At 40.5% G+C, this 26,585-nt stretch overlaps 1 protein-coding gene across 1 annotated transcript in view; it reads left to right on the forward strand.

The window, feature by feature from the left end:
• Positions 1-7,216, forward strand: part of mtr (5-methyltetrahydrofolate-homocysteine methyltransferase) — a 33,871-nt gene extending 26,655 nt beyond the window's left edge. Inside the window, exons 32-33 of the mRNA XM_061094857.1 lie at positions 1,247-1,359; positions 5,381-7,216. Coding sequence (XP_060950840.1) covers positions 1,247-1,359; positions 5,381-5,470 — 203 coding nt within the window. The 3' untranslated portion in view covers positions 5,471-7,216. The remainder of the gene's footprint in view (positions 1-1,246; positions 1,360-5,380) is intronic.
• Positions 7,217-26,585: the final 19,369 nt, after the last annotated feature.

Here is a 26,585-nt window from a genome sequence, read left to right on the forward strand (position 1 = left end):
TTCCTCATACATCAGGTGACAGGATTCATACCCAGGTCAGTTCAGAGGGTGAACACTGAGCATTTAGTGTGTTGTTTCTTTGTCTACTGGCCTGTGTGATCCTCAGACACACCACAGTGGCTCACATCACTGCCTAGACTTCTAGGCAGTGATGTGAGCCTCTCTTTTTTGGGGGTTTAAGGCTGAATCCTGGAAAAAAGGGCAGAATATTGAAAGAGAAAGAGCTCTTGGTGCTTCATTTATTTTTCAATGGCACTCTGATTTCCACTCTTAAATAACCACAGTGTGAAATGAAAGAACCAGACAAATATATTGTGGGATGATATATAAGAAGCAGACAAGAGTAAGGAATGGAATAACAGAGAGCATTAATTCATCTTTTAAATACTGATCATGAAAAATGAATAATTCATTGTCAAATCCTTTTACTGATCATGTCATTTTGATTATATTCATTGAGTAAATGCAAATTTAATTAATCAATTTAAAATTTATTTTTAAACATGTATATATTAATTGGCTCTTCTGTGACACCTTAAAAGTCAATCTTTTTGGTGCCTAGACTTTTCCCATAAACAGAGAGTCAAAGCTACTAAAACCTAAACTGAGTATTATGGTAACTTTTTACATACAATACTAATAGAATGGTGCAGTGTATTTATAAAGCAACTACTTAGATTGACAGAAAGGGCACCAAAATATGAAGCTCCATTTTCCTGGATTGAATATGACATGAAACAGTCAATAACCACATTAAGTTGTCTGCAGAACGGATGTGTTGTGTTTTTCAGCTTGTCATAGCATCTCCACGAGTATCAGTCAATCTGTCTGTTCAACTTCCCTCTGATCGTTGAGCTCGTCTGCTTGGCTGATGCTGACTCAGCCAAGCTGCTGTCAAACTCCTCGAACTGTATCAAGTGACGAGCATTAGTAATAGTGATGTCATCACAACACTGACAAATTCCAGTTTGAGCAGCTGCATGCAGGTGGGGAACCTCAGGATGCTTTTGGAACAAATCAGTGTGTGTGTTAGAGGGGGGCTTGTCTATTTATCATAATGTGGAGGCATACAACTGTTTCCACAATCACTGTGGAAACTCACCTTCCACTTGGGACAAAAGAGCCCCAGGGCATAGGGTCAGTCTCCACATAATGAGTAGAACACTGTGTGTGTACTGGATTGTTTTTATCACATGGGTAATTGTTTGCTTTGCTATCCATGTGTGTGTTTTGTCTGTGTGTGTAGGTATCGGTCTGACAGAGTCCCTGGCCATGACGCCTGCTGCCTCAGTGTCGGGACTTTACTTCTCCAACCCTCAGGCCTCATACTTCGCTGTGGGGAAGATCACCAAGGAGCAGGTAAACTAACAATCTCCACATCTTAAACTGCTTCATCAAAGGTTCAGTGTGTGGAATTTAGTGACATCTAGTGGTGAAGTTGCATGTTGCAGCTGGCTGCCCCTCCCCTCACCCTGGCCTTCCAAACATGACAGAGAATCTGTAGAACCTTCAGTAGTCATAAAAACTCAAAAAGTGTTTAGTAGCCCAAAGTAGCCCCCCCCCCCATGCTAATATAAAGTATTTAAATATAAAGGGCCCATTCAAGGATAAAGAAAGCAATGATATGTACAATTTAGATGGAATGCACTTGTGAAAACATCCCCTGGATTATTTTATATTTAATTTCTGTCAATAGATCCCTTTCACCTCAATCTTACACACTGGACCTTTAACGAGACAGTATTGGTTTTCATGTCACTCACATCAGCTGCTTTCAGGCATGCACTGAACTCTGGAGATCCTCCAGTGGGAGCCTCCACTGACTTTTTCTGGCCAGTTCCCTAGCATAAAGCCTGCAAAATGCCAGAAGGAGCTGATGTGACAACACAGCTCCTCCACAAGCGAGTGGGTTTGTTGATGAAATTTCAAAAAAGCGACAGATGCAGAAATGAAATAAACAAAAGAGAACAAATATCTCAGATTGAAAAAGCGGTGCCGTACACTTAGAAGACACCCAAGAAGATTGTTTACAGTCTTTGGTGATCAGCGTGACGGCGGTGTCAATGTGCTGTAAACCAATGAGATCTCTGCAGCAGAATGAATGTGTCACACCCTGCCTCTGTCTGCTGCAGCATCCCCTCACCTGAGCGCTCCACAGATTTTTGTGTTCTGCCGGCCTTGTACTAAAAAACTAAATCTAATTAGCAGCACAGCTTTCAATTACGGCACCTTAGTGCTTCATTATGTAATCAGTTTATGATCTGTAGCTTTGACCTGCTTGACAGATGATTCAGACATTAGGAGTCACTTTACATTTATGTTCACTGGTCAAGAATATATTTACTTTTTGGCAGCAAACTTGTTGGTTTAGCCATTAGAAACTGTGAAAGTGAGCCTTTTAACATTTGTTTTGTGGACTACCTTTAAAAACCCACTCTACTGTAAACATCTTGAAGAAATTTGCTAGCCTAACAACATTAGGCAACAAACAACCCAGTTTAATTCAGATCAATTTAGTTTTATTTTTATAGCACCAAATCCTGATAACCATTATCTCAAGGCACTTTACATAGTAAGGTTGAGACCTTAAAAATTAAATAGAAACCCAACTGTTCCCACAGTGAGCACCTCATTAACTGAGAGAAACCTCTAGCAGAACCAGACTCAACGTGGGCGGCCATCTGGTTGGGGTGAGCTTAAAAAAATGGGAAGAAGAGAGGAGAGGTGGTTGGAAAAGAGGGGAGAGAGAGTGGGGGGAGAGACCACGAAAAGTTGGGTAATCCTCATATTTAAGCTCTGTCTGACTTTTTGAGTGGTATTAATTGATGTAACGACCCATAATGCAACATCTGTTTAAGTGCCAGTGCCTCAGTCCTCTGATGCTGTGATGTTGTGTGACTATATCTGAAAAGAAAATCAATGAATCTAGCTGAAAGGATGTAACGATAAATATAATATTCTAACTATATGAACCATTGTGAAATGTAAAGTAACAGGATAACACAATGATACTACAGCAGGAGTGTCCTTTTTTTCATGGGTTTAATGTTATAATTTTCAGTTAGACCTCATGAGGGCAGTGTTGGGTAAAGACAGATACAGTTATGCTAATGTAACATAATGTTGCAGCACCAGGGAGTCAGGATTCGTGCAGAAGGTTTTCTTTGATGTTGAGTGTTTTTGCGACAGTAGCCGTGGAAATTAATATAAATCAGAGACCACTGATGATGAGGAAGATGTTTTTGCACCCAGTAATAATTCAGAAGCAGAACACTGCATGAGAATGATGCTGCTAGCTCAGATGACATGAGCTCCAGGGTTTCCCCCAGTGCTGTATAGGCCTGGCGGGCCGCCAGGCTTTTCTCCCCCCCCCCCCGCCAGGCTAAGCGTCGCTTGTTTTTTTTATTTAAAAAAAAAAAAAAAATCCGTCACTCGCACACATCAACAACACTTCACTTCCTCATTGAGCCCCAATCCCCAAGCAACCCCATCCTATTGGTCCAAACAGTCACATGTCCCACCCCGACCCCTTCACTGACCCTCAGACATCAGAACGCTCCTTCAACACAGTGTTTTACTGAACATAAGTCAAAACCAAACATAAACATAAACCTAGTCCGTTACACTATTAGGCTGCAGCTATTTGGTTTTATTTATTTAAAAATAGGGTACTTCTTATTTCATACATTTTCCACAAATATGGGGAGGACTCAAATAGCCCTACAAAGTTCTTTGTTTAATTTATTTCAAAGTAGGCCGACACTTGCCTGTGTATTATTTTGTTGCTTGTCTGTTTGAGTAGCTGGCTGAAAGCAAAGAAGTAGTAGGCTTACCTTTTATTGGTAACCAAACTGTTACGGTTCATTGTTTCTGAAATAAGAGGCCTGACTGCTATGTTCACAGCAAACTTGAATTTTTTTAAATATTAAGTAGGGCTGCCACTAACGACTATTTTTCTATCGATTAATCTGACGACTATTTTATCGATTAGTCGATTAATCTAAACGATTAATTTTCCTCCAAAAAAATCAAATTGACCATTTCAATTCAGTTAATTTTATTTTGATAACAAACTGTATGTCATCGTATAATGCAGCAGAAAACAAAATGTAAACAAAGGCTCAAATATTAAAGTGCAAAACTGTAGGTTTAAACTAGCAACTCCAACGTGATAAAAATAAATAAAAAAGAGGGCTTATAAGTTAAGTCAGCAGTGCAACTCAAAAAGATATGAAAGTTTCTATTTAACCCCTTATCAAAATAAAAAAGTTAGGTCCGCATATTAAACAAAGTGCAACATCTTTAGAGAATAAGAAACAATGGTGTCCAGCTCAAAATCCGACCTAACCCCCCCTCTCCGCGGGCGCCGTAGCTGAGGTGACCGCGAGAAGGCTTCTCTAGCAGCCCTACCACCAGGCTTAGCAAGTTTTCTGGGGGAAACCCTGAGCTCCAAATATGAGGATAGTCAGGATTCAGCTTTAGAGGTGGTCACAGGGGAAGCTTGGACAGATGAGGGGGCTTCAATGAACACCATGCAGCAACACCTGTGTATTCACACGATTATCCATCAGCCAATCAAGTGGCATTCAAACGTTCAAACATCTATAGTTTCATTTTGTATCATGTTAGAAAAGCTTGATCGAAACAATCATAAAATCAAAAAAAGTTTACTTGGAAAAAATCTAAGCTAGCAAACATTTAACTCACATGACTGATCAGATGTTTCTGCTTCTATAGAAAAAGGAGAAAACAAGTAAACATTATAACGTACCCATTCCAAAAGATTTTTTTCAGAAGCCCTCGCTCCATTTCTTTGTTGCATCTTTCCTGCCTCATTTCAAAAGTTTACACCACTTTACGAATATGCTTGACAATTATATGACCACACCTAATGACTGACTGTGGCATGATTTGTGGCATTTGTGATTACTTTGTCAATTAGCTTGTTCTAGCTATAACATGCTGTGTGTAAGATGTATTTTACCATAAAAACATGAAATATTAGTCTGCATGTTAAGAAATATCATTAATCTTGTGGGGAAATTCGTATTTCATCTAAATTGTAAGAATTGTTGTTTTATTTACCCTAGAATGGGCCATTTAAAACTATTTATTTACATCAGGAGCGTGTCCTCGCTACGGAGGCTGCCATGTTTTGAACAGTAGCCCAGACTGGACAAACTAAACACCTTTAGAGTTTTTATGACAACTGAAGGCTACCATAGGTTCTCTGTCATGTTTGGAAGGGGAGGGTGAGGTGAGGGGTATTAAGCTGCAATATGCAACTTCACCACTAGAGCTCACTAAATTCTACACACTTAAACTTTAATTTGTAATGTGACTAAGATTTGTATTTTCTCTGCTCTTTCTCTGTCTTCAGGTGGTGGACTACGCCACGAGGAAAGAGATGAGTGTGGAGGAGGTGGAGAGGTGGCTTTCTCCTATCCTGGGATATGACAGTGCAGTGTAGATTGTGACCACACCAGCAGTCAGCTGGACTACAGAGGGATTAGAGCAGGGATCCAGTCCAACCATTTTATCGCACACAGGTTCTAACTGTGGCTGCCTACATTGGCATTTACTGGCATGCGTACTGAACAAACACACTAGGCTTTATCATTTCACACTGTCACTGCATATTTCATGATGATCCACAAGCTTTCCACTGTGCCAACAGGTCATAACAAACTTAAAGTCCCCTCTAAAATCAATTCCCTCTGTTTTATTGGAGTGGTTCTATCAGGTTTACTCATGTAATGTAATAGGCGGTTGAAAATCTCTTAGTTTGACATCACATTCACAAAGCTCTGTCTCCACCAGTGCTACAGGATCAAGCTAAAGTGATTGTCACAGTTATTTTGCTCATTGTTGATATCATTAATGTTTTCTCTCTTAATCCTCGGCCTGACCTGATGTCAGTTACACTCAGTGCCATGATGAGTCCTGACTTCCTGTGATACGTTTTACATTTATCTTAAATGGTTCAACATGTTCAAGACTTTTTTTCTGAGATGAGAAGATCTCACTGAGCATCCACACACTCCTCGGAAGGTCCCAGTTCCAAGAGATGTGAAGTCGTCAGTGATCATGTGCTTTGAAGTCGGAATATTGAAAAACATGGAGGCTGTAAACAACATGTTTTGTGTGCAACACATTGATGTTTCTCTTAACAACAAACAGCAAAAAAAAGTGATCAGGTGTGACGAACATTATTTTAAACATGTTTGTTAATCATAAAAACATCTGTATTGACAAAAAATTGCCATACAGTTTGTAGTTGACATTAGAAGCTACTATTTAAAGCTGATTGTAAAATTATGTTCATTGGATTATAAATGATCTTAGCAACTCGTGTGGGAAAATTTTTGCGAACTTTCTGATTAATTGTTCCGACTTGAGATGCCGTTCACATAGATTTTCCCAGTTGCGAACGAATTTTCTGGCTCCTGCTTCACACTCAGGACTGATTTAAATCTTCTCATCTCACTCATAGAAGGAAAGTGCACAAACATGTTTCCCAAAGTGTTAATTTCTTCCTTTGGATACAAAAGGATTTTAAAAAGAGCCTTGTTCTAAAGAAAAAAAAAAAAAAAAAAGATAAATAATTTAGATTAAAATCAGGACATTTCTGATCAAAGAATCAACGAATCATACTGTGAATCTGTTGTTACATTCAAGGCCAAACTTGTGCCGTTTTTTATACTTGGCGGTACGGACCATTTCATTTGTTACTTGAAAAGCATCGATCAGGAGCTTTAGTATAAATAAATGTTGCTTCAAATGTAAGTGGAGAACGAACTGACAGAGCAGTTAATGAATATTATTGAGTTCCCAAATGTTTCAGACAGAGAAAAAAGTTTACATGTCTTGGCATACATTGTATTTATTTCTTTCTTTTCATTGTCTTAAGCCAGCTCATCAAACACTTAAGTACGAGTTTCATATATATATCCACATATTGTTGTTATTGTGTTTTATCAATGATGATTAATGGAATATTCATATCTGTATATTCGAAGATCCTGAAACATTTATATATGACAAAATAAAACAAAACAAGAATCTGCATTTCACATGTCTTAAAAGCCCTGATGTGCTGCAGCAGATGGTCTCATTTTGTGTGAAACTGTTTTACTTTCTTAAAAAAGTAGATAAATGGCTACACACTATTGACATGACAGTATTATTTTATGAAAAATAAATTGTTTGAATGTTATGTTCTCTGTGTGTTTCTGACTCTGGTCTAGTTTACTGTTAAGGTTATGCCAGCCTATGAAGAAAGGTTTGGTGTCAGGATGTGCTACAGTAACATAATCAGACTCTTCACCTGACTTATTATCATAGAATGTTTACATAAATGGACGTAGACATAAAGTGAAGCCCTGGTGGAAGTGCCTGAAACCGGTATTCTTTTGAATGGTCATCAGAGGGCTACTCCACTGGTTGCTTAATGGCAAGGCAATTTTATTTATAAAGCACCTTTCATACAGAGAGGTACATTCAACATGTTCCCGTGAACATTAAAGAAAAACAACTTTAATTTAAATCAAACAAGTGAAGATAAAGACAGTTAAAGACAAATTTCAAGCAAAACAAAAAATAAAAAAGAATAAAATAAAGAGGGGACAAAAGAGATAAAAGCGTTAAATTGTATTAAAATCTAAGAATAGGTTGGCAGGGAAATGTAATACAAATAGAACTGTGTGAAATGGAAATTGGCTGATGTGCCTGTCTGTCACTAACCAGCCTGTCTGTACAAGCCAGAGACGATAGTCAGGCAGTGCATGTTCATGTGTTTTTGGGGGGTGTAGTTTTGATGAAAGGGCCGATGGGACCTGGTAGGATGTATCAGTTGCTTAATTTAAAGATGCGCCTACTCTTGTTAGTTTTTCCAGGATTACCAACCCCAGCTTTAATTCTAATTTGAATTGTTTTCTGCCATTGAGTTATTAGTTTGGATCCTAATTTTCAATATCATGTAAGTAGTTTAAATAATCTACAAAGTGTTTTTAGCTGGAAGAGTCACCAATCGTGTACCACAGTAACCTACAAGTAATAAACCAAAATTTCGCTCAGCGGGGGGGATAACTCTACCAAGGCCCAACAGTTCCCCTTAATCCAAGGCCCACTCAAAGACATATTAATCATTTAAATATGCCTGATTTCTTTTGATCAAGAAACATGAATTATTCTCTGGTAAATTTGTAAAAAACATAAAAACACCCTGTTGATGAAAGTGAAAAAGAATTCTTGTCTCTGTGCCTCTGTCCAGATCAGTAGCAAAAGTGAATGGGTCCTGCTTTTGCCCATGTCCCATCCTGCGATACATTTTTTTTATCAAAATCAGTGTGTAGCTGTTTTTGCGCGATGCTTTTAAAAAGACAGAAAAACAAAGAAACAGTTATGAAAAAATAACCTCCTTGGCAGAGGTAACTACAATGTTTCTATATTACTTATTATTATTTTTATGAACTCGTGCTGCTATCATTACTAAAATCATTTCCTCTATAAATACCACTCTTGTTATTTTTGTTAAAACCACCAGTCTAACTGAGCCTAAATATGATTGTTACACAAATGTCCCCCCCCCTCTCTCTCCTCTCTCCCCCCTTGCTTTTTCACCCCAACCTTTTTATTTGTTTTTCTCTCTGGCTCATTGTGGGAACTGTTGGGTTTCTTTATAAAACTGTATGATCTCGTTCTTACAATGTTATATGCCTTGAAATAAGGCATATGATTTGGTACTATACAAATAAAATTGAATTGAATTGAATACATGCACTAACAGTCCCCTTATAAAATTCAGGAACATGTATTTGGATCTGCACTAAATTGCACACACTCATTAATATCGGTCCCCTCAAGGCAGATGCACACAAGAGGGTAATCAGACTGACTTTAGACCCGATTTGCCCCTTCTGACAATCAGTGGGGGTGTTCCCGACTGGAAGTCAATCCGCCCAAAGAGTCCTGAGTGGGAGGGTTGACAAAATAATCTTAATGCTACCCAATCTTGATTCGTAAATATCAAACATGTTAAATATTTCCAAAAACAGGTTCTGACAGAAACCTGCAATAGCAAGAGAGAGACCGAGCTGATCCGGAAGCTTGTGTTGCAAAATGTATACACCTTCTCAGCCAGGACTTCATTCTGTCTTTGCGTTTGGTCCTCCTCTGTTTGTTTTTCTTCTGAAGTCACGTTTAATCACGAGGCCGTTCCACACTCTAATTCAGAAGTCGGCGGTAATGCACCTGAAAGTAACACGAGTTTCTGGGAGATTTGAAGTGTCTGGAATCAACATTGTAAATTGATTTGCTGTTTGCTACAAACAGCAAGTGTGTGGTCTGATGTTCTGGTCAAATCGTTTAGTGTGTGCGTTCTGAAGATATAAGATTAAAAAATCAGTTAAATCTGCCATTATGTCTGTGGTCTCCAGCGATTCAAAAATAAATCAAAAGTTGAAAATCCTCTAGTTTTGCATATCTATAGATATGAATAAATTAGTCTTGGAGAAATCAAGGGAAATGTTGAAAAACACCCAATCTCACAACGTAAAACAAATCCTGGAACCTCCCCAAAGGGTAATGGGGTCAGGACCCGCCCCTTTCAGAAATGTCATGGAAGTCGGTTGTGTAGTTTTTGCGAGACCCTGCAAACAAACAAACAAACACCGTCAGTGTCTTATTGTGATTACAACATCATTAATCAACAGGGGGGGGAGGGGGGGGGTGAACTTCCACAGCCACAGACGCGGGATGGGGGGGGGGGGGCGGATGCATCGGCTCGCGCGCGCACGCACATCCTCCTCCTCGCTCACACCTGTGCGGCTCCTCCCTCGGTCAGCGCGCGTCATCCAATGAGGGAGCGAGCTCCGCGGTGTGCTGGCTGTTTCCGTCCGGAGGCTCACAGACCCGAGCCCGGACTGCACCGCAGAGACAGCCCGCACGCGTCCGTGTGACAGAGAACCATGGCCGAGGGAGGGGAAGGCGAGGACGAGATCCAGTTCCTGCGGACTGTAAGTGTGGCTGTCGCTCCTCCAGAGACCCGGTGCCGCTGCGGGGTGTCACTGCGTCTTTCTGCTGGGCTGTCTGTGTGCGTGTGTGTGTGTGTGTGTGTGTGTGTTTGTGTGTGTGTGTGTGTGTGTGTGTGGCAGGGAGTTTACCGCATTAAGGATGACAGCTCCTGTGGTCATTGGTCAGCGGGTCCGCATCGTGAGGACATGGCAGAGGTGTGTGTGTGTGTGTCTTTGTGTGTGTGTGTGTGTTTATTTGTGTGTGTGTGTGTGTGTGTGTGTGTGTGAGGGGAGAGGCTGTGCGCGCTGCGGTCCCTCTCTCGGATGGAGCAGTGCGTGCGGCCGCGGGTGTGTGTTGGGTGGATGCGGGGCGCAGTGCGGTGCGGTGCGGTGCGGGCTGCGTGATGCCTGCCGCAGCTGCTCCTCTCCCATCCGCAGGATCAATGGCCTGGGCTCCTTCCACCATGTCAGTCACATGTGGAGGTGGAGACGTGCGGGAGCTGATGGGGGGGGGGGGGGGGGGGGGGGATTTGGAGGAGCTGGTGTTTTATACAAAGTCACGTGAACAATCGCACGTGAATCCACTGCACCCGAGTATTTACTTTTTAAAGGAAGGGGGGGGGGGGGGACGACACACAGGTCGCATCCCACTTCATATGTAGATGAATATGTCATGTATCTCTGAAGAGCAGTGTGTAGGGTTTCTGAGATGATCCCGTTGTTTCCAGTGCAGCTCCTCTCGTTTCTCATATCCTGACAGCAAAAGAAATATCGCTGCAACATGTTAGTACAGCACGACTTGACTTTTAATAGGATGGGACCTGCTCATACAGTCATCTCACCAATTCGTTGTTTAATGTTAACATTGGATTAGGGCTGCAACTAATGACTATTCTGATAGTCGATTAGTCACCGATTATTGAAACGATTAATCGACTAATCGGATAATGAATGACACAAATTCTCAATTGCTATTATTTAGCAAGCAGCTTTTAAATTTAGCTTGAGGTTGTTCAAGGCACTTGATGACTGAAAATAAAGACAATAAAGATAGATACTTCATTATAAAAAATGACTTTTAATAAACTTTGCTGCATATAAGGGTACTGTTGACACAAAAGCAAAGAAAAATCAAGTTTTTGTCCATTTAAAACCAAGGACAGGCAAAGTGCTAATAAAAAAAATTAATTTAAATTTAAGTTTCCCTTTTTACTGTGAACCAAGAACAGGCCAAGTGCTGATACTAAAAATAAATTAAAAATCAAGTATCCATTTTTCGTGTTAAAAAAAAAGGACAGGGAAAATAACATTAATATAAACATCAACAAACGAAACTACAGTCTTCATCTGACTAAATCATTTTGATTAAAACAAGACGTTTGTCAGGCAATATGATAACATTTCGCTTTTAAACTCGTTAAAAAAAAGTTTAAACCATATTTTTGTAATGGATGCTAGATTCCTGCGCGCAGGTATATACGTTTATATATAACATCTGACAGAGGCGAGTTCGCATCGTCTCCGTTACGATGCGGACTCGCCTCATTCTCAAATGCGCGTGTCCTGCTTCCCTGGAGAGCAGGTCCTCTGTACAGATACTGCCGGTCGTTTTTCTCGGGCCATGTTAAGAGTGTAGTTCTCCCGAACTTTTTACTTCCTGGTGCGCGACTGCGCGCGGCAGCGGACACCGACATTGGTCCATGTTTTGTCGCTATTGCACATGCGCGACGTTCAGAGATAGGAAGGGAGCGAGATGGCTCACTCCTCAGCTACTTCTATCAGCACCTCCGGTAAAACAACGTTTAGTTCCGCTGCGCGGCACGAGAAACACGTGCTATGACGTCACCAACGATTCATCGACTAGTAAATTCGTCGGCGACCCTACATTGGATCAACCGATTGTTTGTAATGTGGAAGGAATTATCACCTGACACCTCACATCCACTCAGTTCATTGTTTGGGTTCAGTAACACACTTCTTATCAACATATGTACACCAGACATACACTCAGTGTACACCACAGATTAACCCACTGTACACCACAGGTTAAACTACTTTACCCCACAGATTAACTCACTGTACACCTCAGATTAAACCACTATAGCCCACAGATGAACTCACTGTACACCTCAGATTAAACCACTATACCCCACAGATTAACTCACTGTACACCTCAGAGTAACCCACTGTATGCCACATATTAACTCACTGTACCCCACAAATCAGTCCATTGTATTCCTCAGATTAATCCACTGAATGCCATTAATTGACCCATTATACACCACCTAATAATCCACTGTACACCACAGATTAAGACACTGTATACCATTGATTGACCCATAGCACACCACCTATTAACCCACCGTATGCCAAAGATCAAGACACTCTACGCCAACGATAAATCAACTGTACACCACAGATTAACACACTGTACATCACAGATTAACCTACTGTTTGCCAATGATGAATGAAATGCTACAGATTAACCCACAGTATGCCACGGATTAACGCACTGTATATAACAGATTAATTGACTGTTTGCCACAGATAAATCCATTGTTCGCCACAGAATAGCTCACTGTACACCTCCGATTAAATCACTGTAAACCACATTCACCATGTATGATACAGATTAACTCATTGTACACCACAGGCCAATGGCAAGCATCAGAAACCGAGACTATAGCTGGTGATCACAGTGGAGCATTTGGTGGCACTGCCTCTAAAGAAGATACAACTTAATAGAAGATATTGATGCAGATTAAAGTTGTCCCAGATCAGTATGAATTAACATGCCACTAACTGAGATAGAACTTGTTTTGGTAGAATTTCTCCTCTAATTAACATTTCCTGTGCTAATATCAAGATATGAGGAAGAAGTAATGTCAACTTCTCTTTTCTGTATAGAAATGGAGAGTTTCATGTTAATATATAACGCAACAGTAGCTCTGCACACATGCTACTGGATTGTTGTGAGGAAAAAAACGCTGAGGCTGAATTTCAGTTCCACTGCTCACTGATGGTGATGAGCTGAGGGTGCTGAGTGAAACACAAACATCTCTGATTCCTGCTGCCACTGTGAGCTTTCTTTTAGGGTGCCTGTACTCAGATATGCAGATACATCTCAGATTAGGATTCGGGCTAATTTTGCAATTGTTGCAGTTCAGTTTCATCAAGCTGCCTCTCGGATCGCTCCCTCTGGGTATGTTCCACTGGTCGGGGCACACCCAATACATATAGATGGTTTAAATACTCTCGTGGTGGAGAACCTGCAGACGTGGCTGTCGAAAAGACCCAGATAAACAGCTGAAATGGATAGGATGTGTTTGATACTGGGGTTTTAATACGTCTCTGCTGTAGGGACAGAGCCACTGCAGTGGAGGTTACTGGTTTCTGTACAGGCTGGCCCCCAACAGGCCACCAGTCACAGTTTCAGCATGTGGTAGCTGCTGGGCCATGACCTGCAGTGTGAGGTGCTGCTCTGTTTCCACATCTCATTCCTCCTCACACCGGCTGAAGGAAATTGGGTGCAGCTGATAGATTTAGATAGGCAGAGACATTTCATCAGATGATTTATAGGCATTGTGCCTTCGTTTTTCAACCTTAGTATTGGATTTAAGGATGTTGGCCAAAGGTCCAGTCCAGTCCAGTATGTTTTTCATAGAATATCACATTAGTTGATATTTTCGTTTTTTGTATGTAATAGCATAGCTGCTAAATATTTGAGAGGTTAATGTTTTATGTAGTTTTCTGAAAGGATCAGCACAACATTTAATATAGTAAAAATTTGAGACTCTAAAGATATTTAATATTTTTATGAGCAACAAAACACAACTTTCAATACGAGTGGGACAAAAAAACATTTGACTTAAAACACCAGCAGTTTATTTTTTTACGCAATTCTCTATTTTATAGACAAAACTATGAATGAAAATACAATAAAAGCCACAATATGGCCAATTTCAGTATTCAAACCACTGGCGCTGCATTTTCTTTGAAGGAAATAAGTGAGCATAGCATGATGAGTGGGTGATACAGCGATGCCTCAGAGTATAAACCAGGTCATCTAGATCTGGAGGAACATTTGGTTTTGACGGGTCCCAGTAAAAATCACATCATCATCATTTTTATATTTGACATTTTTCCATTAAAGATTTAACCACTTAATTTGTAAGTCATCACAATTGCTGATCGAAACATTATTCCACACACTAAATCTAAAATTGCAGCCATTAACCCCCCCCCCCCCACACACACACACAAACACACACACACACACACACACACACACACACACACACACTGTTGCAGTTTATTTGATGGACAGTTAAACATTCATAATTCAGTGAATGGGGACATCCACTAAGCAGCACTAATAACTAACATCAGTCCTGATCTACAAAACATGTGCAGCAACACACTGGGACTGGGTTGCTGCTGTAATGAGTTGTCCAAAGGATCCAAAGTCAATACCTCCATCGTTTTCATACATTTGATAATATTTTCTTACAAGAGCTAAAACAATTTCATAATTTACTAATAATCCAGCGCAAACTATGTGAGTGGACATTGCATGTCCACCAAGTATACAGCCTCCTGATAACTGTTAACCCCATTCTTTGATAACACACGTGATGTTGAGTTTTGTAAATGATGATTTAAATAAAACCATTTTTTTGGCTTCAAATGAGTTACTCTTCAATCAGTGTGATGTGTGCTGTGATGTGAGTAGTAAACCTGCACCTACAGGTACTGCTACATTATGTGTTCAGACAACTTAGCCTGTTAAGCAGCGGGTGAGATTCACCTAAAATGCCTGTCTGAGGAGTACCTTAAGTAAATTGAAAGCTGTTCTTGAACCATTTGGAGTACATGCATGATCTTGGTCTCTTTGAAAGGTAACATTCTGAACTTTCCCCCCCCAACAGTCAGAATCAGTCTAAGTGCTACTGACATTGAGTAATAGCAGTTGGAACACAGTGAAGTAGAAGGTTTTTATTTTCGCCTGAATATTTTTTGTTAAACAGATGCCTGCAGATGACTCTAGCTGGGACTTATTAGCTGGAAAACACACTGGGACCCTAGCATGAAGCCTTGACTAGCCCAGGTTCAAATTTAATAACAATACCACAGAAAATGAATATTTCACAGATTTTTTCCTAAGGGCATGTCTAGGCGTTTTCCACAAAGGCCATTTGGAACTATGGTAACCAACTAGACTAAAAAGGCTACTTTTACACTCAAAATCATACTATTATATAAAGGAGGCAAAACCGGTCATATGGTTTAAAATGTATACAAATAAACATCTTTCATGTTGTTTACATCTCGATGCTGGCTGCGTTGAGATTACGCAACAGCTGACTGTGGCTATTCTATGATGTAATAGTGTGTTTTGGACTGATTATGTTCCTGGATTGGATCGTCTGGACCTTTGTACCAAGACTGTTTTCATTTGAATGTTATCGATCTGTGGATTAATATGATGCTTCTTAGGTGAGTGACGTCGACTTTGTGATTGTTTTTTTTGTGTTAGTGTCTTGACTGAGACGTTAATTGTACCGGCTGTGGTGATCGGATCTTGAAATAGTTTACATCAGTCGAATCGGAAAAATCTTAGCTTTCTAATGATATGTTGTATCAGTACCAAGCCGTATGAGGCAGTTCTGTAGATAACAATGTTTGAGTCTTATCTGCCTCAAACGGCAGCACCGTCCTTCTCGTTTCTTCATAGCAGACCCATAGCCCACCATCATTTAATTCAGTTGTCTATTGAGTGAACAGTGTTTTTTCTATCATCTACCCCAATACTTGTTCCATGGAATGGATCTCCATCCTGGTGTTTGAGGTGCTGGGACTCTCTTGTTTTTGTTTTTCCTGTTTGGACTTAGTTAGTATCTATTGTAAACCAATTTTGTATTGACTATTAAGTACCACACCTCAGTTTAGGACTATCTTAAGCTGCCTCACCACCACTGTCTTTGCCTGTATACTGATGTTCAGTGTGACAGTGCTTGCTGCAGACGAGTCACTGAACCTGGTTCCAGTATTCTGATTGAGTTGTCAGCACTGCATGCTTTTGTTAGAGTGACACTGATGGTTATTGAGGTAAAGTGATGGATGTGTTCACCTCGGAACATCTTACCACTGTAATGAAGCGGTGCAGCAAGGACAGAGATGTGAGGCTACAGAAACTGAACCCAGGGACGGCATCATGGCACTCTGCTTCATTTAATGCTTCATTAGCTGCAAGTGACTAATGTTTGGACGTGCACTGCATCTTCAACAAAGTCAAACGCTGCTGGCAGGGACGAGAGCAAAAGGCAGTAGCATAGCAACACTCATTCAAAAGGAGCGGACGGTGCAGAGTGGCAACACAGACAGGAAACTGTTATCTACGACAAACTGAAGATTATCCAGAAGTGCCCGAGGGTAATAAGGAAAGAAGAGACACTCACAGAGACACTCTTAAGGCTTATTTATATTCAACGTTAGATGCGTATACAGAAAACGGACGAAGCATTCTATCCATACTCTTAATTAATTAATAAACAGATGAAACAGTACCACTGGAAGTCTTTTTGAGGAGAGACTTTGCAAGTTGGTTAGAAACTACAGTCGTAAACATTATTACCTTGCTCGTTTACAATGTGACCCATTTTTGCCTTTTTCTTAAGAGGAGCATGATAACCTCCACCGTCTCCATCTTTGTTGCTGTCAGAAACTCTCGACTTTGCGTCCACGTCTAGAGGATTCATTGCTTAACAACAATCATGCCAATGTAAAAGACACATGGAGGTATGTGGGCAGTGATTGTGACATAATTTGAAAATAAATAATAATAATCCCTACAGTTTCAATAGAGCCCACACAATGTCAGTGCTTGGGCCCTAATAAATGAGCCTTTAGTAAAGTTTAGTAGAAGAGTGATGGTGGCATGGGGCAGAAACATAGCCAGAACAGGTTGTCCAAAACAAGTATGCATCCACAGGGCCGTCCACAGTTTCCAAAGGTTTCAAGAGGTAGGGCTGGCAGATAAGTCAAAAGATAAATATAAAAATAGATAGGAATAAGATAAAAATAGATGTGTCTGTTTTTGTTTCAAGCTTGAAATCTTTTGATATTTCTTGTTTTTCAAACATCCCATTTTGTCAGACTTTAAGTGTCAGACAGTTGGGAAAGAGAAGTAAAAGACCTGCACTACCTGCAAGGCTGTCTTTGTTATAATAATAAAAATGATAATAATCTTAAACATTATATATTATGTAGCACTTTTCTCAACAATGTTACTAAGTGCTCAACAACAAGAAGTAAAAAGTAAAAATAAATAAAAATAACAGACAGACATTAGTTACATATACATATACTCAAAGTAGTAAAAATCTAACGATCTAATCAAATCTATCGTATCCAAAATAAAAATCTATCCCATGAAAACTGTATATATATATATATAAATGTAATTTTGTCAGATCTTTCAACAAAGGAGAACATGAAACTCAATTTAATAATCCTGTTAGACACAAACTGAGATTAAATATCAACGTATTGATCCATCTGCTCCGGCTGCTTCTCTCTTGACACAACATCAACATGACACACGTGCAGACAGATGGCTAGCTAGTGTTAGCTACCCATCAAATAGAGACAGACTGAAAGAAGAAGAGATAACATCTCATTAACAAACAGAGTGCAGATCAGTATCAGTTATTCTTTTCAGTCGGTCCCTCTCTCTCGTTGATATGAGAGTCAGCAAAGTCATCCAGAGTAGGGAAACGCCTGCAGTGGCAACAATCCTGAAAACTGCAGCAAGGGAAACTGAGATGGATTGTCAGTTTTGGTGACACAAGATATTGCAATTTTTATGTTCATCAACTGATGCTCATTGGGTCAAAACCCCTCTTCCTGCGGCTGTAAATGGTCAATAGATTTTTCAGAGCGTCACAAACTGTCGTGTCGAATTTGATTCACTTCTTCCAGTAATAATTGGGAAGTCCAGAAGAGCCGTGGCATTGAATAATTTCCTCTTGTGCCGACCAACGCAAATGTCGGACATGAGCTGTCGACCTCTCAGAAGGACTCTACTCATGCACTTTGGCCCAACCTGCAGGACAAAGCCTTTTTTCCACTGAGCAACTATGTTGGGAGAACGTGGAGTCCCATCTTTCTACTTCCTCTGAACACAGACCGATGGTGCATCATGCAACTGTCATTAAGGAAGTCTGCTAATGTAGCCGGCCCCCATCTATGACACTTTTTGCTGAAAAGAAACCTCTTGTGCAAAATGTAATAATTAAGTCTTCACAATAAAGCCATTTTACACATTTTGAGCTGTTTGTCTCCAGTTACAAGACTCCGATGTTTGCTCTATGACCTTTTTCTGAGTTCTTAACTGCTTCCAAGATCAACAGCCATGTTGATTTTAATAATGCCATATTTGTGTCCCCATCTTGTTATTCGCCCTACAATCGGAAGGGCAACAGAATATTGTTTTCTTGGATGTAAAGAATCTTGTAGCTTAGCGGGGGCTGTTGACTTTGGCATGTGAATCATTGTCCCAAGTTACTCACTTTTTAAATATGCTGGGGCTAAATTAGAGATCAGTGGGACATTGTGTGCAGAGGAGCGGGATCAGATGACTGGAGGCAGGGCGACTGAGGGCCTCTTGGTGGACTGGTGGAAATGGCAGGGTCCAGAAAGCTCCATGACGATTTAGGGGCACCGAGGGGGTGTATGGCTGATGAAAGAGGGCTTGACAGATCAGGTGTCACTAGGACTTTTTTATATAATATAAATAATGATTGATTCCATTTTGAAGATGACTCACTTTGGTTCTATACATGAGCTGTGATGCTTTTAGTGTAGCTTGCTGTTATTGAGCTGCTGTGACGTGGACAACCTGTCATTCGTATCCCAGTAGGTGAGCAGCTGCACTGCTGTCCTCTCCATCAGCTCATCATAGCTCTTCTAATAAAATCCTCTGCAGTCTTATTTTCTTGTCTTCCGGTACATTGCTAGATTTGCTGTAGATCAGGTCGTACACTCTCATTGGTTGGGATAAACCTGCACTGTGTTTTAATGGCTCACATGGTGAATTGGCTGCAATGGCTATTTCCTCAGCACTAATTATATCAGTACAACAACAGAGGGATTTATTTGATATGTCACTGCAATATATCATCCAATGATACTGTTATTAAGATCTTATTGACCCATGCAGTGCTTCCCTTTATATGAGGTTGGGCATCCAGTGAATGGTGTGTTTTGTTGATCTCAATGAAAACCAATTGGCATTTGTGATCGGGTTAATCTGTTTGAAGGGTCATTGATTATTAGTGGTTTATACCTGTTCAGCTTAATGTTTGTAATCAGCCCAACCGGGTCACTGCACCACTGGCTTCACCCACAACACAGCTGCCAACAGATGCTGTGTAGCTCTACTTCCTTTGTCAGGGCACTAAAAGCAGCAAAACAACCTCCCTTTACAAAGACGTGTGTGTGCATTATATCCACAGTTTCTAATAGCAGTTGTCAATTTCCACCCAGCCTTTTTGTTTCCTCTTCCGTCTCCTCCTCCCTCCCCCTCCTCTTGTTTCATCCTTACCTTTCACCTCCCCAACATCACCCATCCCACTCTCCTACAGTCCTGCAGCACTCCCCGCTAAGTGCTCTTTGAATGCAGATCAATATATGGTTACTGGTGACTGCTGATGTCTCAGCACAAAGCTAACAGCATGGCAGCAGCCGTGTGTTTGTGTTCATTTAATCTCTCTTACAGAGAAATGTCTGTGTTTGCACACTGTTAAAATGGACTGAGATGAGATTTCCACTGCAGGTCAATTAAAGGGACACCCCACCCATAATCTTCACTCATCTGCTGTACCTTGATACAAACGGTTTGTCAGTATTAACATCAAGATGTTTAACTGTGAAGACCATCCTCAGTAGGAATCACATCATTCTGGTGCTTAGGGACATGGGTGGAGACTGAACGTAGTTTCATTTGAAACTAAATGTGATTTTCATCTTAAAATCCAGAACCACACTCCCCAACTTTAAATTCAGTAGATGTGAATTTAGCAAAAAAAAAGCAAAGTGCTGCTAATAGATGCACTGTATGAATTTGTGCGTTGATGGGTGAATGTAAAACTGTACTGTAAAGAGCTTTGAGTGGTCATCAAGACTATATAAATACAAAACCATTTACCATAACCTCAGCGGAGGTAACAATTGAAATATTGGACTTGAATTCTTAAGTTGAAACATTTGAAGATGCAGTAAAAGGACAGGGTCTCTAGTAAGAGTGCATGTGTGTGTGTTTGCCCATGTTTGATGTGAAGCCTCAGATTCAACTATGGAAGACAAATTATTTGTGACATCATTATTTCCATTGATAACAAGAAGACTAGTACAGTTCGATTGTTAACATAAAGAAAAAAAACTAGATTCCTCCAGCTAAAGTGAAATGAAATTATGTGTTTCCTTTCAAAATTACTGATGTTAGCTCTTTCGGATTGGATGCATTTCTCAGCAGGACAACACATTTGGTGTCTTCAAATCTCCATTACAGCGAAGACTAATGTGACTGCTTCCTGATCTGCCACTGCTATGATTGCTAGACCCCTCCCAAAAAACACCATCGCCATTACCGTTGGGTAACAATTTTTGTGAGGATGAAAAGACAAACGCAGCCAAATGCTTCCTTAATTCATAACTTACTGCCAAGCACCTTTCAAGAGTCACTGCGACCACAGCCATTTCAAGGTTTGCTGGTGTTAGACGAGTGGAGTGCAGTGTACAGATATGAGCGAGAGGAGAGTTCAGCCTGTTGGTAGGTGCAGCCATGCAGAGCTTGTTTGTGTTCGCATAAAAGTTGCTGTACCCATTCTGCCAGTTCAGCACCATCCTAAATTCATCAAGGGAGCTCAGTCCCCCTTGTAAGGACAGGCTGACTGGCCTGTGGAGCAAAGCAAGTTTATATTAACGTATACAGCTGACCCAGAATAGAATTTAATACAAATGTTATGAAAAGTAAATAATAAGCACCGAAGGTCGGAAAAGAAAAGTTGGAATGGTTAGAGTCAGTCCATGTGTGTCACATCAGTGCATCAGTCCATGAGACAATATGCATTGTTGGAATGAGGTACGTTTACTTTTTGAACATGTTGTGGAGGTGGTTAAGTTTGGCAGGTGCCAGTTGTACATTCTTTGCATCAGAATTTTAAAGCATGTATTATTAGCGCCGTTGAGGAGTTTATGGTTTCATATACGGGCGGCTGTGGCTGAGGGGTAGAGTGGTCGTCCTCCAACCTGAAGGTCGGCGGTTCGATCCCCAGTCTGAACCATCTGCATGCCGAAGTGTCCTCGGGCAAGATGCTGAACCCTCAATAGCCCCCCATAGAATAACAAAGTGCTGCAAGTAGATGCACTGTATGAATGTGTGTGTGAATGGGTGAATGTGAAACTATACTGTAAAGCTCTTTGAGTGGTCTTCATCAGACTAGAAAAGCGCTATATAAATACAAATCCATTTACCATATACGTTTGTGTGTTATAACAATAATCACTTATTTCCATAAATCATCTTTCAAAACGCCGTTTACAAAGTGATTATGAAAGAGGACTAGTAAAAACAAGAATCCGAAAACATCAAAGTTATCAAGCAAAATGATACAATAGTTTGTTTATTCGCAGGATTACACAAAAAAAACCCTACTAGACGGTCTACCGGGAAACTCGGTGGAGGGATGAGATGTGGGTCAGGAAAGATTCCATTAAATATTGGTGTGGACCTGGTACTGGACTGTTGGGCCTTGGTGGAGCTGTGCAAGCTGCTGAGTTCCCTTCTGGTTTATTATAGTTTTATTATTGAAGTGGAATAACAATTCACAGAACATGCATAGAGCCCATCCAAAGTTAGTGTACAGTAACACAAGAGGAAAGTTAAAGGGTCCATTTAAAAGAAAGAGGTGTTAAATCATCTGTTTGGTTTAAAGTATTAATCAGGCACATTGGAGCCAAGGCAAAGGACCCTGGGACTGTAACAATAAAATGCAACTAAAGAATGCATTATGTATTTATATTGGTGCTACAATTGAACTAGTGAGACCTACATCTAATGCTTTACAGTGCCTCAGTGTGTCTTGTATTTGATGGATGTATTCAGACACAGTATTTAGATGCAAAATGAAGGATAAAGTAAAAAATTTAATGGATATTATAATTAGGCACAGAAAAGTATGTAAAGGATAGTTATTTGATCAGGATATTAAAGTATCTCAGTCAGTTACATTGTAGCCTACGACAGCGTTTATTTTTAGATGTGATGTTTTACTTAGTCACAGCACTCAGGCAAAAGTGTCAGACTAATCTGAAATAGGATGTGACGTTTTTTTCTAAATACTGTTAATATGAGGGAAGTGTAGGTTTTTTGTGTGTAGGTGTTGTTTATGCATCAGCCACAGTGTCAGTGCTGGCTAACTTCGGGAAATAAAGTCCACTAAAAATCCAATAAAATCAGCTAGAATTCTAACAAAATCCAATAACAACAGTTCAATATGCTCTATGAAGTAGTATTCAGGGTAAAAATTACAGTGGAAAAAACTGTCAATGCAACACACACACACACACACACACACACACACACACACACAAACACACACTCATTAAGAGGGACATCCCCTTTTCTCCATATGAAAGTTTAATGACTTCCCTCCTTATATGAACGTTATGTCCTTTTTGACCTATCTAACCATCTAACAATATAACCATCTATCAACCGAGCACTTTGCCACAGTATGTGTGTGTGTGTGTGTGCGTTTGTGTGTATGTGTGTGTTTCAGATTTGTGATCACGCTGCTGCTCACCACTGCACAACACGATGAATTTACAGAAACATTTTGACATCAAGTCTGAAGTCTGGCAATACACTGTTAATTGTCTAATTGTTAATCAAATAACTGTTCATACTTATCAATTCCTCAAAAGGTGTTTTGGGCACAGGCCCTTTTTCAAAACAAGTATAGAGCAGAGACGCCTTGCAGTACATATACTCAAATGAAAAAACAGCAGAGGTCATGTGATCTTCAAGACCACCTCTTGGTGCAGATATACATGTACTGTTAGAACCCAGTGTTGCACCAGTAAAATGGTGTCTGGACCAGCAGGTTTAGATTCTATTGCCCTAAAGAATATCATTTCAATTAGGTTTCTATAAGTCTGATTCAGCTGGTGGTGAGGATACACACCTAGTGTCTAACCAGGACAGGGTAATATGGATCTAAGATCTGCAGCCATGCCTATTGTTTGGCTCAATGGCAATACACAATATTTATCATAATCATCAATTATAAAGTTGTAAGTCAAAACCACATGTGAGATATCACAATAACTTTTATTAAAGCAGACTGTGATCCAAATAAAATGCAAAGACATGTTTTCCTCTTCTGTATATAGCTGGATAAATATGAGGCCGTGTAAATTAAAAATTATATTGAATAAAATGCCTCTTTAAAAATCATAAATTAAATAAAAATGAAGCAATAATTGGTCTATAGTATTTGTACAAGGTTAAGAAGCACTAAGTGTAGGCTTGTAAACTACTTAATGGAGAAATAGCTTTAATCCCATATCATCATTACTCCCAAACTACACAGTAAAAGCACTTGATACTTTTTGTACAAGTACACTTATAGACTACTTATGGAATAATGGGTAGTATCGGAGTATATAATATCAGACTTTAAATCACTCCAAGTTATAGGTGTGGGACTAGTCAAAGTAGGTGAGTGTTTTGTATATTAGATACTGGTAAAATGTTTTACACTTTGTGTGAACATAATCCAATCTTTTTTCCACATTTAACTCTACTCTGTTAGTCCTCACTTGATAATCCTCAAGCTAAATCCGATTTAGAATTCATTGAAATTGTACTGTTTGTGCTAAAGGTTTAACAGCATATTTTCAGGTAGATGTCTGGTACAAAGGTCTTTAGAGGGTGAGATGTAGAGCGATGGTGGGGGCGGGGCTTTGCCGACTGTTTCTGTTCTCAGGAGAGATGCAAACACAAGCACGGATTTATATTGATATAAATGGAATTTCTTAATCCTATACCTTCTTTGAAAATGTAACCCCTCTTTGAGTTGGATACATCTTTCAGTCACACTCGATAACAGCAACTCTCCTCTCATTGACCTGAACTCTCGGTTAATTAAATTCTATTCGATTTGTACAGTGCCAAATCACAACATACATTATCTCAAGGCACTTAAGGTCAGGACCTTAAAATTATAGAGAAACCCACCATTTCCCACAGCAAACAAGCACTTAAGCGACTGTGGAGAGGGGAGGGGGATAGGGTTTACAATCTATCCCTACATTTTAGTTTATCCATATTTCTCAATTTCTCTATTGTACTCTTTTGACCAGCTCATCCCCCTTCTCTCACACGTTCTCACTGCCACAACAGCAGGACAAGCATACTTGAGCTACACAAACAGCGTTCACAATCCCAGCGTGAGATAGCGTGAGAAAGCGCTGGATTGATTTGGTCATTTGAGGTGGAGTGTGTTCAGACGGTTTTATCCAGACAGCATAATGAGGTCCTGAAGAAGCACTCTCTCCGTTCACTGAGCTGTTGTCATCGCGTGTCACTGGGATTGGCTCGGCTAATTGTGGCCCTCACTCCTCTGCATCGCTTTTCTTTCTCCCTCAGTCACACACACACAGCAGTTGACTGCTCTTCCTTGGGGCTGGTCGAGCTCAATTAAACGGCACATGCCACTGCTGAATAATTCAAGGAGTAGGGAGGCTGATTGGTGGATTCATAATTAATATTGGACAACATAATGGTTAGTGCTCTGCTGTTATTTAGAGCCTGTGTTTGAGTGTTAGTCTGTGGTTTGTGAACAGCTGAGTGTTTTCATTTGTTTTGTAGTGTTTGAAACTATAGGCCCCTTATTCTTCACTTCATTTCAAACACACAAACATTTAAAGCAAAACTTGAAAATCCGTGCAAAAAGAAGAGAAGGTAGAAAAATGGGGTAAATTATTGATGGTCCCTCGCATGCTTGAGAATCAATGAATTAGTACTCCTGTATCCATGAGCCTCATCAGTTGTCAGGGAGGGGCTTGAGATGCTGACTGAATGCTTCATCATTGCAATCAGGATTAAACATGCAGGGCGCAGGAAGCTGAGAATTCAGAATAAATAGATTCTGATGATTTTCTAATTGCATTCCTGTGCCAAGGCCTAACAGTGCCCTTAAATTAAAACATGCATCCGCTAGGGCCACATTATGTTTCTAAGCTACACATCAGTGGTAGTTACAGGTTTCTAACACTTTTTGTTACCATACAGTGGCTGAGAAAAATGCCCGAAATCTACTTGATACAGATTTCTATTTGCATTGAAATTCATACTAAAGGCCAATTTATGCCTCTACGTCTTTTCTAAAACGGATAGATAAGACCGCCCTATCCGTCATGGAACGCCCTCTCCGAGCGCCTCGGACAGCTTTTCGTGCACCTCTGATTTTTCTAACTGTCCGTGTTTATTTCGGAGACCCAACGGACAGACCTTGGCTGTGATTGGTCCGCGAACGACATCATTTCCGTATGACGTCATTTCCGTATTTCACATTTCCGGACCTCAAACTTCCTGCTTCCTTCCCTGTGTCACAAAAACCCAAACACAACTATGATTCTACAAGCCAGCGGAGTTGTCCGGCTGACGGTGGCTCGTTAGAGCACTGACGGCATGTGTGCACGGTCACATACGGTTATAACGAGCTTTCATAACGGCGCTAGCGTGCTAGGCTAGCGGGCTAGCCACCATGCTAACTGCGGTGGTAACAGTGCAAAAACCCGCCGTCACGACTTTAATTCCACTTCTATCATAACACTGTTTCTATAATACCGCCAGGTTAGAAGCAAACACTGGGTAGTAGTTAGTGTCGGGAGTCCCTGCTGACTGTGTGTGGAACCTGGGGGGAGCTAGCTGGGGGGAAGCTAGCTAGCTCCGTGTAGCCTCAAGCAGATTCAAGCTGTGGAATCAGCAACACAGTTCGGAAACAAGACCTGGGAACCGCTGCGCTAAGAAACGATAACATCAGCATTTTGTCCCGCTGGGTGTCACTTTATTTAGTTCTGTTAGTTGCCATGGTTCAGTGTGTGGGAGCCTAGCCGACAGAGGTAAACAAACACACGTGACCTTCTTCCCAGAAATGGGGTAGGCTTCTCTGAGCTCGTCTTCTGTTGCGCCACCTATGAGTTTGGCGGTGAATTGTTTTCAACGAATAGTCGTCGGAGAAGTAAAAATCAAAAAGACTCTCCGCTCTTCGTGCAACCCTCTCCGAGAAACGGATACGTAGAAGCATAATGGAGCCTTAAGCCCCTAAATATGCCTGCACATTTTTATTAAGATTGACAAATAATTGTCTGAGTAATTACTCAACTGATGAGTATTTGTCTTAGTAAAAACTCCCTATGTCGCAATGTTAAAGAAATTTAAAAAAAGATTCCTACCTCATGATCTGGATCAACACCAAAATGTATCGGGGTCTTCCCTGACCC

The sequence above is a fragment of the Limanda limanda genome, chromosome 21 (genome assembly GCF_963576545.1).
Source record: "Limanda limanda chromosome 21, fLimLim1.1, whole genome shotgun sequence".
Lineage (NCBI taxonomy): Eukaryota > Metazoa > Chordata > Actinopteri > Pleuronectiformes > Pleuronectidae > Limanda > Limanda limanda.